Below are 13,915 nucleotides of genomic sequence, written 5' to 3'. Positions count from 1 at the left end.
TCAATAGAAGCTCTCAGTTTACAGCAATACCAATAATAAAAGAACGCAATTAAACATTAGTTGTACCATGGAGTTTTATAGGAACAGACTAAAAGTACTCAGGCCCAGTCCTGTATTTGTCCTCTCATTATGAAGAAGTTTTGAGTTTACAGCTACCTGGGAAAATACTTTTATTACGGGAACTTTGAGAATTTACCTCTTTTCCTTGCAGTGCGTTTGCAGTGCGATGTTCTGAATGCGTGAGGATGAAGAGAGAAGCAGTAAAGTGGAAACAAGAGAAGGAGCAGAAACCACAGGTACTTTTGTGCCTATACGCATATTCATGAATTGCTGTGTGCAGTCAGGTTTATCTTTGTATTTTTGGAATTTCAAAGCAACCCAAGTTTCTTTACAGCCTATTCTGTAGATTTGTAGTTGTTGAAATCTTTACTACAAATAAAACTGAAAACCAAAATCAACACAGCTGAGCCTTTTTAAAATTTTATTATTATTCTTATTTGACACTCACATTACAAAATTTAGAAACCATAGACAGTTCAGGCAAACTGTTAAAACACAGTATAAATTAGGGGGGTTTAATATATAAATTCTATACATAGGTAAGTTAGGCTCGAACATGACTGACAAAAGGATTTCATAACAATCTTACCACAACTGTATAAAAAGGCATGGGAATAGGATGGGCACTATCATCATGAATGCAGGTTAAGACATTTTCCACAACAGCTATAAAGCGTAACAATGACCATGCTATTCTTGCGGTGTTTATGTGGGGTACAGTATGCATATCACCATTAACATTTTGCGAGATCTATGTACAGTCACAAAATCATAACAGCCACGTTCAAGTAATCTTACTGTTTCCTGCCTGTGCAATTAATAAAGTGTTGATATTTGTTCTGAGGGCTTCTAACAAAGGTACATGGTTCGAGTATCATAGATGGTAGAGGGATTTCAATTTGACCGGAAATTGCTAATCATAACATGAAATTGCTTAATTTAAATAAAAAGATACAGGAAAAGCACAGCACCTCACTAGTATCTTTCACATGATCAGTATATACCAGTCTTTTAATCCGTATTTATTTCCTATCTTGATTCTGTTTTAAAAAATAAAATGATAACTTAGTTCCCATTTTTCTAAGCACAGTTGTAAAAAAGAGTTACACCAAAATAAATGTAAAACTAAAATTCGGGTATCTTTATAGTGTAATTTTTGAAAGGAGGTGCTTCCCAGGCCACCCTGGATGTGTCAGTGAAGATATGAATTTCTCAATCTGCAAATAAGGACAGTTCTGCTTTTCCATTTTTACTCTGTGCTTTTAGGTCTGTGAATGTTTTAGAACAGTAGGTTCTTGGAGTTTAGGTTTAAGATAGCTGCTACTGTCACTAAAAGTGAAAAAATCTTAACATCTGATTTCTCACTTTTATAAGCTGATGAACACTTGCTAAGAGTTCTGAAACCCAGTGGATAATTTATTTTCCATCTCTGTTGTGTACTAGCAATGGTCTCTCTATAGACAGACTCCTAAGGGAAGTACTTGTACGGTTCTAAGAATCACGCCTTGAAACACTTGAATTTAATAGCTCTCTTGGTATCTTTCACTAAGTTTTAAGAATCAGGAGGATTCTCTTGGAATTCCTTCTAGTTCAAGATGAGGACAGACTGTAATTGATAACCCAACTTGGGCTGTTAGGGAAATACATACGATGTCAATTGTCGAGATTACAGCCCCTGTTTTCTCAACTCTCTCTACCCATGGGCCAAACATCAAGAAAAACCATCACATGTTCAGTTGTTTCAAACAGACTGGAATTTTAGAAGCATAATTAAATAATGAAAGCAGTGATGTAGTACTGCCCTGTTACAATTCACTGAGGAAGTCACATTTCTCTGAAAGGTAGATGGGGTATGGAATTTTCTGGTCAGAAGTCCATTAAACTGGCTCTAAGTCTAAGCCACTCTGCATTTACAGCATTATGGTCTGCGTCTGGCCACAGTGCGAGGTGGGGAATCTAGACAGGAGTTACTCCTACTATAGCTTTTCTCTGTAGTTGAGGTTATAACCTGAGTTTTAGTGTCTTGAAGCTGTGCAGACTGAATGAAATACCACCCATACAAGCTATTAGCTTCTTATCTACATCTTGCATAATGTAAAAACGCAGGATTTGATGTCTTGTGTGAGCCTTAGCTTAATGTATTTAGTATTTTTTGCATATCTGAAAATATGCAAAAAGAATTGTAAAAGAAATGAATACAAAACAGATCATCTTCCAGGTCTGCTCCATCAAAACCAGGTAACGTGTTTGCTGCCTCCTCTGCTGTGCTCAGAGCTCAGCTGCTCCAGAGCAGCTCGCAGCAGTTGCAGGGCAAGGGACACATGCTAAGCCAGCGTGCTTGCTTTCCAGCACACCCAACATTAAACCCAAAGTATTGGTACAGCTTTCTGCACCAGTATTTCACTGTGTTCTCTCCTGCCTTAGCCTGCCAAGCCGGCATTGATATGAATAGCAAGATATGCACAGGTATCTTTTTCCACTCCACTGCCATACTGTGAAATAAGAAAGTTAACAACCATCGAGGTATTTATCATGAGTTTTTTAGCACTTATTTTTCCATGCTGCTTGCATCTTAAACTTTCTGTCAACTAAATAACAAAATCATCACTGTTTCTAGTCCTCTAGAGGAACCTCTTTTAGTTCAAAGAATCCTCTTGTAATCATTCTGTTGGATGGATACATACTCTTTGCCCCAGTGAACTTCCAAGAACTTCCTCCCTTTCCAAAGGGATGTGTCCCAGCAACAGAAACTCCTCGTGCAGGCTGAGATATGAATTTACATGTCAGCTTTGTACAGGATCATGTAATCACCTCTACATCCCCCTGTTAGTGTACGTGCTGCCATACGGACACCAGATAAGCGCGTGTAGTTGCCCAGCCACAGTTCAATAATGTCCAGCGCCCACTACCGAGGTAATTTCATGCAACAGATAATGTGAAAAAGGACAAAAGAAAGTCTTTGGCCCACAGTGGAGCCTCAGAGCAGAGACAAAGGGGCTTTTCCCTGTTTCCTTGTCACTCCCTAATCCCATTTTGCAATTATGACAATAGAAATAATCAGTTCACAACCAAAGGCGTTTTAATTTCCAATGAGAGAGTCACCTGAGACAGGGTAATTACTACCAGTCTTACAAGAAAGTTCTTAAAGCCATAAAATCAAATTTTACTCTCAGATGTGAATTAATTCCTCGGATCAGATTTAGTGTTTGAACTTGCTGCTGAAACTTCAACAATGTCAAAGAAAACTTCTGCTAAGGCTGGATTTTCACCCTATTAAGCACACCTGCTCATCTGAGAGTTGCACCTGGCTTGAAAGAAAGGGCAGGGACTACACCAGCTGTCAATGCAACCTGATCCCTTTGAATAACTTAAAACTTAATAATTTCAGGACTGTTCCAAAACTCATCAAAATCAATTGAACTTTCTCCTCGGGCATGTGGCTGGGCTTGGGATCAGTCTCATTCTATGGAACACATTCATTGTTCAGCCAGATACTGTTAACTGTGTAACATTTTTACACTGCTATGCATAACAATATCTTTTCTACTAACACACCTTCTTTTTGATAACTCCAATTACATATTCAGTAATCTGAGCTCTGTTCTAAACTGGATTTACAGTTGTGCAAACCCTTGCTCGTGTGCTTTAATACAAGGTGCATAAACTATTGCAATAAAATATGATGAAGTAACCAAGTTATCAGTAAGGGACTGGCTTGATGTTGAGTGATTATCTTATCACGACTGAGCACATCATAAGATATTTTCAAGCTGAGAAAAGTATCTCTATGATCACAGTTTTTCTTATTTTAAGTGCTTTAGCAGCTGTGTCCACACTTTGTTAAAGCGCCAGCTCAGCAGTGGTTGGGACCACAGTTCGCTTCTAGATCTGAGTGTCTATCCACACGGGGAGCCACCAGCCAGCTCTATGATGGGATTGGTACTGCCTAGCAGAGGGAATAACAATTTGCTAAGCTCGGTGTACTCTGGTGCACAGGGTTCGTGTGCACTAAACTCATTACAAGATGTTTTTGCCCTCAAAATTCAGTCATGCCCAGCACACATACATCCATTCACCTTTAATTAAGTAATGTGATTGATGCTGATATTATTGATGGCCTCGTGCTGTTTCATTGACAACTGAAGGGGGAGAAGTATGGCCTGCATCTCAGAAAAAATAAGAGGAGAGCTCAATATAGCAGAATTTGGCTTCTAGTGTTCTTCACACCTATCAGTGCCTCCCTGCAGCCTCCTCCAGTGAGTTCCTGGCTCCCTCTTTACCCTGCACAGGCTCTAACTTTCAGAGACTTCATCCCTGGTGGGCATAGTACATCCCATTCTTCTTGCCACATCATTCCATGTCCAACTGGCTCACAACAAAGGGCAGAAGCTCAATAAAGCAACCAGATCACGGACCCAAGATTGTCCTAACAGAACTGCAAGTCAGATGTCCTGTTTGAGAGGAGTGAAGGGTATCGAACCACAGAAGGTGCTTGGAAAATCCTACCCTGTAAGTGGCTTCCCAGTGGCTCCAGAAGGACAGGGAGCTCACTCGCTGAACTGCCCTGGCCTCTGCGAGCACAAGTCACTTGAGGCAACTCCTTTCACAGAGATGTAAGCAGGGCTTGCAAAAGCTAGAAAACACTTTGTCACAATTTAGATGTCACATTTTATTGTCTGTTCAGTTTTCCAGTGGTTTGTCCCCTGGTGTAGTTTGTAGTGGCTTAGTGCTCAGTCTTCAGTGATAGTTTCTTTTCAGCGCGCTAGGAGCCCTCTACACGTCTATAGCAAGAAAACATTAATTATTGGAGGCGCTTTCTATCAAATGTTAAAGCATTTTTGCTATTCCCCAAATTGTCATCCTTTGTTTTCAGTTGTACTCGTGCTTTGTAAATCCTGCTGGTGAAGCAAGGCTCCAACCACTCTCCTGTGTGGAGCTGTATACCCTAGTTAGGCCAAATATGAATTACAAATGCAACTGACAGCTGTAACTTAAGGCTTTGCATTGTTTCTATTTAAATCAACAGGATTTTTGCCATGAAATTGTGTCAAGACGTGCTATGATTTCTAAAGACTGTTCTTTAAAAGTGCTGCCTTCTCTGACCTCCAGGTTGTTTTGCAAAGAGCAGCCAGCATCTCTGGAAATCACATACTACAGATCAATACGCCACGCGCCTTTGTAAAGCAATAATTGCTTCAGTATTCACCAAGAGGTGAGGATGTTTAGCACTTCTGAAAAAAGACCTTTTAAATGTGTGACTACATAAAGGCTTAAAGACAGTTTGGTGCTTCTGAAAGTCCCACTAAGCCCTTAATACCTACCTAAATCTGACCTTTATGCTTCTATTTTAAGCACTGAGGCTTGACAGGTTTGGACTATGAAAGTGGTTTAGTTTGCAGTGATAAACTTTATGAGATCTAATTTAACTCATACTTACAAAATCGCCTGAATTCATGGAAGGTGCCCAAAAATATAAAGTATTATCATGAGAAATCACATTTTCATTTGTCTTCAGGATGTTATAATCTCAGCTGTGCCAGCCTCTACTGGCTCATTAGAAAAGGAGTGATGATTTGCATTTTAAAAAACAGGTTTTAAGAAAGGACCCATCCACCTACATCTGTTTTCAGATAAATAAATAAATAAAAAAATCCACTATGAAGTCACATTGTGCCCTGTTAAAAAGATGCAGAAATTAAGGAAAAAAAATGACCATTTGTCAAACACACTTAAGCATTAGCATTGTTGTAGATATGCTTACGGTTATTGCTCTGGGTTTGACTGGAATTTAACAGGCTTTTAATGGCATCATTTTGGAACAAATGGCTCTGTGTCTATGTTTCTCTATATAGCTCTCAGGTCATGTACAAAAATTAACAAAAACAGCATATAAACAGTATCACCAGAATAGTGCTCATCCCCTGGCTGGAATGATGTTGTACCATTCTCACTCTTAGTTCTTCTACACAAAGTTTGAGTAAACACCTGCTATTTTTATGTTCCCCCTGCTTGAATTCATGCACTGATAGACCTACATGAAAAGAATTTTAGTTCTGCTTCAAGCCCCTGTGTATGCAGATCTAGAAGCAGCTGTCCTGCTCATCTCAGCGACTGCGAGAGCAGTGGCTTCCTGGTGGCTGCAATCCAGCCTGCACAGGTTTTCACAGCTCATAACCCAACGTCAGAACCGCGCTGCAGACACTACAGACCTTCAGTGGCTCACACAGAGCGTGTCTCAGGCTGCTGAACTCCCGCTCAGCTCCGCTGTCAGTGCTGCCCTCAAACCCAGCTCCCCACTGCCCAACAGTTCAACAACTCATTCAGGCACAGATAACTTCTGAGGCCTGGCAGAGGGCAGGAGCATAAGCCAACACAGCCAAGTTTTGTGATTAGCCTAATTTTTCAAAATAATACAGCCACTTGGAATCACTCTCTATTTCAGTAAAACTACTACTGATCTCAAATAAAGGGTTACATCCTTCTATTGCAGACAGAAAGACTGGAACATCTGAAAAGGCCAGCATCAAGGCAGTAATAAAATGCAAAGTTCAATATCATGTGGCATTTAGGTTTCACTTAAGCTTTTTGAGGTCTTTTCTGGGGCAGGTAGGAATATTCCTTCCACAAACAAACGATTAGTCTACTGGTAGGGCTTAGTTTTGAATTTAATATCCATATAGTTCATTATTATTTAACATATTTGTTACAGTAGCACCTTGATTTTTGTACACCTTTAAACACAACACAAAGTCCCTACTTCATATTATCTGTAAGGAAATGATGAACATGGTTTAGATCCTAAAAATAAAAAAGAGAAGAACGGTTATCTGCTCATGAATGGCAATTTTTTAGTGCATTCATTCTAGTCTGAACCCTTTGTCTTTTTAAAGCATACCATGTAGTTTCCAAATTCAGAGCAGTTACCCCCACCTCCTATCCTCTTAGTACTATGTTGTAAAATAAACAGTACTGGATTAATTGGAATCTGATTTTTTTTTTTTCAAATGGTAACGCAATATCTTTTTTTCTTTAAGTGTGATAAAAGCCTCTAAAAGATGCAACTCAGCATCAACAAAATTAGGGAATACACTACATACATTAAATAGAGGTAAGTTGAGTCCAGAGGCGTTTGCTTCTTCAGTTCAACTTCAGATGTGGTGGTGGGGTCTTTAGGCAACACCGTCCGCACCCTGTGCCCTCGTCAGCTCGGCCGAGATTCACAGTAAGAAAAGCAACAACAGTGGTGGGAAGAAGAACTAAACCATAGTCCCACTTCAGATTGTTCTCTGTAAAAAGTCATGGGGCTTGCATGACTGTCCAATGCTGATGTGGTCTATATGTGACATACGTGTCCACGTATGAGCGAGCAATGTCAGTTTTCATCCGTTGGAAGCTTATACCTGTAGCAGTCAGTGCTTTGTTCAACAAGGCTGGGGACTGCTCACGTGAGATTAAGTTCTTTCTTCATTCAGCAATTAACCAGATTGCTGCTGTGTCTGTGTTTGATTTAATTTTACAGTCCTCAGAGAGTTTAAAGAGCTACTGGCTGAAGCACCTGCTTCTGAAATATTTATGTGTATTTCTTCTTCTCTTTTTCTTTTTTTTTTCTCCTTTTCTCCATTCTCCTTTGCAGTGCCATTGTTCTCAATGCTCCTGATGTTCTGTTTTATTTTCCAGAGGCAAAAATTACGGCGATCCTGACGCAGTTTGGGCACAGCCACAAATAGTCTGTTTGTCCTTCCTCTTATGTCTCATAGTTAGAAAAGCGTCATTGTGCATACAGTTCTGTTGATTTCAGTGGATGAATCCAGTTCATCCATCATGTCAGGAGGTCAAAAAAACCAACAAAAAAACTCAAACAAAAGAAATTGTCTAAATCCCAAACAGGCATCTTTGGAATCAGTAGTGCAAAATGTCTGCGGATTTCTTTTCCTTGACCTACTGCAATAATCTCTTAATCTTCAAGTCTTTCCTAAAATAGAGGATCTGTAAATTTAAAACATAAGATTTTTTTTTTCCAAAAAGGCAATATGAAAGTATGGGGTTTGTTTGTTTTTATAATCACTCTCTTCAGATTCTCACACCAAACCCTTACACACCTCTTACAGGAGATGCAGACTGTAGGAAGAGGGTATCCTTTAAATGCTGGATAGTTTGTGATTACGATTAGCTTTTATCAGCGCAGCCTCAGCTCTGTAAATTAAGTCTTAAATAGAAAAGACCCCCATCAGAGGTCACATTTTACATCCCAGCACTTTACAAGCTTTGACTATCAATGCAGCATTTGGGAGGTACTTTAGAAATGAGCTGATAAAACGAGTGGTTACCTTAAGGATTTCCACCTGTCTTTTTCTGTCTGGTTTTCCGGACTTTCGCTTTCATAGGAAGCCAGATACAAACCTGGGAAAGGTAAATATGTGTTACTGCAACAGCAACATTAACCCGCATCTCTCTGCATTTCTGTGCGTCCTGTATTATACCACACAGTAAGAGCAACTAAAACCTCCTGGTCCATCAGGTCGCTGGTCATCAACAGGACACTGATGTTCAGCTCACACGTGTGCCTTTGCAAAGCTGTTAGGTTAATTTTGATGGAACTGTAAAGGACCTCAGAGTTAACATATGTTAGCATGACCTTCTTATAATAATATTAAATAGTTGAATGGTCTCTGGCTTTGCATATAGAGATCTCAACTGATTTACTCCATCACAGCACTGTTACCAAAGTGTTATTTGAACATTTAAAAAGAGTGCACAAACTGGCAGCTAAACATATAAACTTTACAAAATTAAGGATATTCCCATCATTTAACACAACTTTATCTTCCTCAATCTTTTGAAAGCTTATGGAGACATGGTATCTTAAATGGATAGAAAACACCCCCAAGGTAAGAATGAGTTACAGACACCAGAGAAGGAACACAGAAGAAAATAAACAAGTCCTTTTTGTCTGCAAAACTTTGCATTGTAGGATGCATTTTATGATACCAAAATGTGCCTATGCTGTAGAGTCTCCTCTGCAAAAGCTGGCGATGCATTAATAGCTTGCTGTCTTCACAGACTTTTTTTAAGTAGGCCATGATTTGTGTTCACACAGATTTCCTCATTTGACTGTTTAACTGATGCTTTATTCTTTAATACTGGAGCCATCTCAGTATTCAAGTCTGTACCACAATTCAATTGCATTTTTATATCTGAGTGTTGGCCCACTATTCCTCCACACTGGGACAAGCAGAGTGCAGCTGCATTTCACATACCACTGCTGCATCTCTCTGCTGTATCCTCCCACCTTTCACTCAGGGCAGGTCTCCTGCTCCACACTTGCCCTGGGCAACAGAAGAGGCCGCCCACGGCTTCTGCAAAGGGCACCTCATGCAAGCAGCAGGGATACAGGGGAGGGCATGAGAGAGAAAAGCTGCAAACAATTAGTGGGTTGAGGTCACGCTTTTTTGTCCAGCAAAACTGCACTTTTAAACACCACTTCTGAGAGATCCTTGACTTTGGCTTAAAGCCTAAAAACAGAACAAATGCCTCCATCCTATCTCCTTTTGATATGTATGACTTTAATCACGTTAATTATTCTATTTTGACAGTCTTAGGATTTAGGCAGGATTTTTGAAGCAGAATTTTGTGTTCTGAAGTACTCTGTGAAATAAAAACTGTCTGGTCTGATTAACTTGGATTAGTAGAGAAAACTGCCTATAGAATCAAGAAAAAATACACTGAACACCAGTATAAGTTATAGGAACATAGCTAGAGCCAATTCTGTGCGTGACAATGTACCAAGAGGCAACTGACACAAATCAGTATGAAATGACACAGTCTGATGTGCTGGATACCAAATTGAAGAGGACAGATAAGTATAAAAAGAAAATCAAAAATACTTTCAGACCGGGGCTGTCATAGCTACAGCTTAAATGAATTACTAGAAAAGATTTTTCTTAAAAATTCTTTTTGGTAGATAACATTCTTTGCTGTAGCGGAGGGGGTCAGCTGGACTAGCATCGCCCTGGGCTGTCTTCACTGAAGAGATGACAGTGTGGGTTTGCAGAAGAGATTAGTTCTGGCTCCATCAGTCACAGAATGAGTGGCTAAGGGACAGCTGACATTCAGAGCAGCCCACAACATGGTTGTGTGGCCTCTTTTCTTGGTTATAAAAATAGGGCCACATCGGCAACTTCCTAGATAGTGCCTTACAGAGAAGCTACACACAAAAGAGGAGCGATCAGGCAGCAGCTTCATGAGCCAGAAGGCTGTATTTGCAAAAACACCTTGCTAGACTGGGGATAAAGAAACTGCATGACAGGAAAGAACCAGGACTGGTCAGTGAGAGAGATCACCAAAGCATGGAGCAGGGTGTTAATTAGTAGTGATGAAGAGACATATTTTCAATAATTAAAGATTGTACAGAATCTTACCATCTTCAGTAAAAATGGGAGCAGTATGCAAGTAGTGGATGATGTTAGGGTCTTGTTCAAAGGGACATTCCACTTGCTTCCATGTTATAAATTCTCCTACTTGCTTAGCCAGCTCCAGAAATTTCTATAAACAGAAAACCATTCCAACTCAGATTACAGTAATATTATCTCACTAAAACAACCACATCCAAGCAGAAAGCTGGGATCCAGGATCCCTCATGCCAAGCACAAGGGTATTAGGAGAAAAGAGCCCTGTACATTTCAGAGGGGTACATTTCACAGTCCATTACAGGAGAAAGAGAGAGGAAAGGGTGCGCTACCTTCCTTTTTACAAGCCGACTCTGTACTTAAATGAAAATGTATCCATAAGCAAAATTACAGGTTATACACATATACTTAAGAACAGAGGACATAAACTTTGATGGAACGGGAGGGAGCAGAATTACATATAAATTCCATGAAGTGGAGTGACTTCAACACCTCACAACTCTTTAGGTCTTGTACCAGTTCTGCTGTAATTTAAGGCAATGCCAGGTTCAGTATTTTATGCATTACTCACTACCTCACAATGTCAATAACTGAAAGAGAAACTGAACACAACCAAAGTGATGCTGAAGAAATGATTTACAAAGAACTTGTGAGTTCAAGAACTATGGTCTCAGCGACATGGGGCAGCTCTTTTGGAAGCAGCTCATCTCTGCCCCTCTGCCGGAATCCAAGAACTCAGCCCTCGTGGTGCACAGCTCAACACAGAACAGCCCAGTGCCCGCAACACTGCACCAGCAACAGGTGTACTGGTGTAAATCCAGCTGCTCCAGCACACACCTGGCGTTACTCAGGGTATGTGACTAATACTGCCTAGTGCCAGGGCTGGGGGGGAATGCAAGTCATGGAATCATAGAATAGTTTGGGTTGGAAGGGACCTTCCAAGGTCACCTAGTCCAACCCCTGCAATGAGCAGGGACAAGTCCTTCTACTGCATTTAGTAAAAATTTTTCTGTGTGAAACCTACAGGCAGGAGATAACACATTCAAATCCTCCCGTCAGTGGCATGGCATTTACCTCATGGATACAGTGCCTCTGCTCTATATGTAATTCTGCTTGTATTCTATTTTTTATTTAATGACCACAGGTAATTTATGTCTTTGCCGAACTTCTTTATTAAGAATGAGAAAGGGCTAACACGGCAGATAAAGTATAAAGCTTTCATACTGACTTGTGTGTAAGAAAAATAGTTTTCCATGTTGTTTGAAAAAGTCATCTTCCCTTCCAAGCCATACATATAGTCATTTATACTGCTGAAACTATATTTCTAGCAGCCAACGCACATCAAGCAAATTAGAATGTTCTGCTTGTAATCTTTGTATAAAATACACATATTCTTTTAAAAAAACATTCTGGGATTGCTTTAACTTTCATTTGAGATCGTCCCTTTTGGCATATTTAGTCTTGGTTGGTCTGCACTGAAATTGCAGGCACATGGTCTAGTATAGTGCTGTCAGAATAGGGTAGATAAAAACATTTTTCAGATCTTACTTCAAAATTGACATGTCCATTTGGAAGGCGATTAGCGCATCCTTCATTCAAAAAATAAATGTCTTTGATCAACAGGCTGAAGAAGGGGATCACAATCTGTGAAGAGAAATGACATAACTATTATCTTTCCAGTTCAATATTTTCTCTGCATGAAAGAAGAACTCAATCAGGAGAGAGGAGAAAAAAGAAATATTAAGTTTTCAGCGTGCTATGCACTTAAGAAGCAGTAAAGTGACAGACAAGCAAAAGGGCAGGAGGGCACAGAGACACGTTCAGCCATCAGGAGAATGTACACTGAAATGAATATGAACTGAACACAATGTTCACTGAACAGAATAACATGACTAAGAAAATCCTAATAACCCATTTTATTATCAGCAGCATCACCGTTTGATGACAAGATCAGAGAGCAAAGAGCAAAATAAAATTGCAGAACTCTTCCTTTCTCTGTCGAGTCCATGTAAGCAAAGATGTTGAATACACAAATCTAGCAATTTAAAGACAGCTGGGAACCAAAGAATCAGTATTGTCCCTGAACAAGGAAAGACAGAATAAAATTTGATGCCCAAGGACTTGTCTGTGAACAGTTGATCAGGAGCCGTTTCATTTTCAACAGCTCCATGCATGGCTACCTCTGGAGGCAAGTAATTTCCTTCCTGGTGCCTGATTAGTACAACCTGCTTCTCCAAATTAACCTGCAGACAGTAGGATTGACAATATTAAGTTAGTTGACAGGAAAATGCCAAGAGTAGCCAGAGGCATCACTGTAGCAGTCAAAACAGGCCCTGGGCATCATCCAGCGCAAAGTGGCATATGGCACTGATTCAAGCCATATGACCAGAGTCAGGTCATAATTTGCTATAGAAAAAGTCCACTTCTAGGTAAGACTCCTGAAATTACTGGAATTACAACAAGGATGAATTTGATGCCAGACATTCTACAGCAGAAAGCAGCAACAGCGCTCCTGAAGCACGTACCCAGCACTTCAGCAGAGTCCCTCTGGGTCCTCATGTCACAGCTCCGAGGGAAAAGAAAGGTAGCACAAAGGACCAGTCCAGGACAAAGCTGACCCTCGGGGCTCTCTGGAGCCCACCCACCTCTCCAGCACTGGCACTGTGATGGAAAAAGGCCACTTGGAGGGTTAAGCTCTAAGGTCAGCAGCCACCTCTGTGGGTATTGCCCTGTGGCAGCAACACCGGTCTTTTAAGCCACTAAGTATAAACTCAATAACCATGAACTTCAAGGAAAGTGTCCAAATGTTTCCACTGTTCTATTTGTAAATTAACTGAACTGTAGCCTGTTTAGTCTGCACCAAAGTTAAAGTTCCCTCATGGCATGCAAGACCAGCCAAGGGAGCAATCCTTTAGTTAAGTATTTAATGTCGTACGGTTATTCCATCTCACACTGTACATCAGCTGTAATGGGATATGAAATCGACCCAGAACAGGACTGGCAGCTGTTATTTTCCAGTCTACAGCCTTCAGTATGCAACAGTGAGTGTGAGCAAGTAAGAAATGCGGGAACACTGAGGCAGGGGTCTACAAGCCACTACCAACTCTGGCTGTGAAAACAGAAGCCAATTTCTGTTTTGGCTAAAGTATTACATGCTAAAGATCTGCACCTCTGCTGGCGTTTTTGTGGGACAACCATAGATAAACTCCATAACCTCAGGGCAATAGCCATAAGAAAGCCTGGACTGACACTCAAGAGCCACTGGAATTATCCTGATAACATCCCACTGATGTAATGTAGGAATGGAAACACAGCACAGCCTAACCCGCCCCCCCAAATAGGTGGAACAATTTCTGGTTGAACTGAGCTAAGTATGTTTCAGCATCCATTTTTATATCATCCAACCTAAATCAATCAACCTGAGGTAAAGAATACAATTCAGTCTATGT

The 13,915-nt window shown here is 40.4% G+C and overlaps 1 protein-coding gene across 1 annotated transcript in view; it reads right to left on the bottom strand.

Moving 5' to 3' along the window:
* Positions 1-467: 467 nt before the first annotated feature.
* RASGEF1C (RasGEF domain family member 1C) overlaps positions 468-13,915 on the bottom strand; it is a 74,250-nt gene continuing 60,802 nt past the window's right edge. Inside the window, exons 11-14 of the mRNA XM_065848876.2 lie at positions 12,015-12,110; positions 10,479-10,602; positions 8,388-8,460; positions 468-8,046 (exon numbers count right to left, since the gene is read on the bottom strand). Of these exons, the coding sequence (XP_065704948.1) occupies positions 8,022-8,046; positions 8,388-8,460; positions 10,479-10,602; positions 12,015-12,110 (318 nt within the window). The 3' untranslated portion in view covers positions 468-8,021. The remainder of the gene's footprint in view (positions 8,047-8,387; positions 8,461-10,478; positions 10,603-12,014; positions 12,111-13,915) is intronic.

Source organism: Patagioenas fasciata, chromosome 14 (genome assembly GCF_037038585.1).
Source record: "Patagioenas fasciata isolate bPatFas1 chromosome 14, bPatFas1.hap1, whole genome shotgun sequence".
Taxonomy (NCBI): Eukaryota; Metazoa; Chordata; class Aves; order Columbiformes; family Columbidae; genus Patagioenas; species Patagioenas fasciata.
This window is presented reverse-complemented; position numbering and strand designations above follow the sequence as displayed.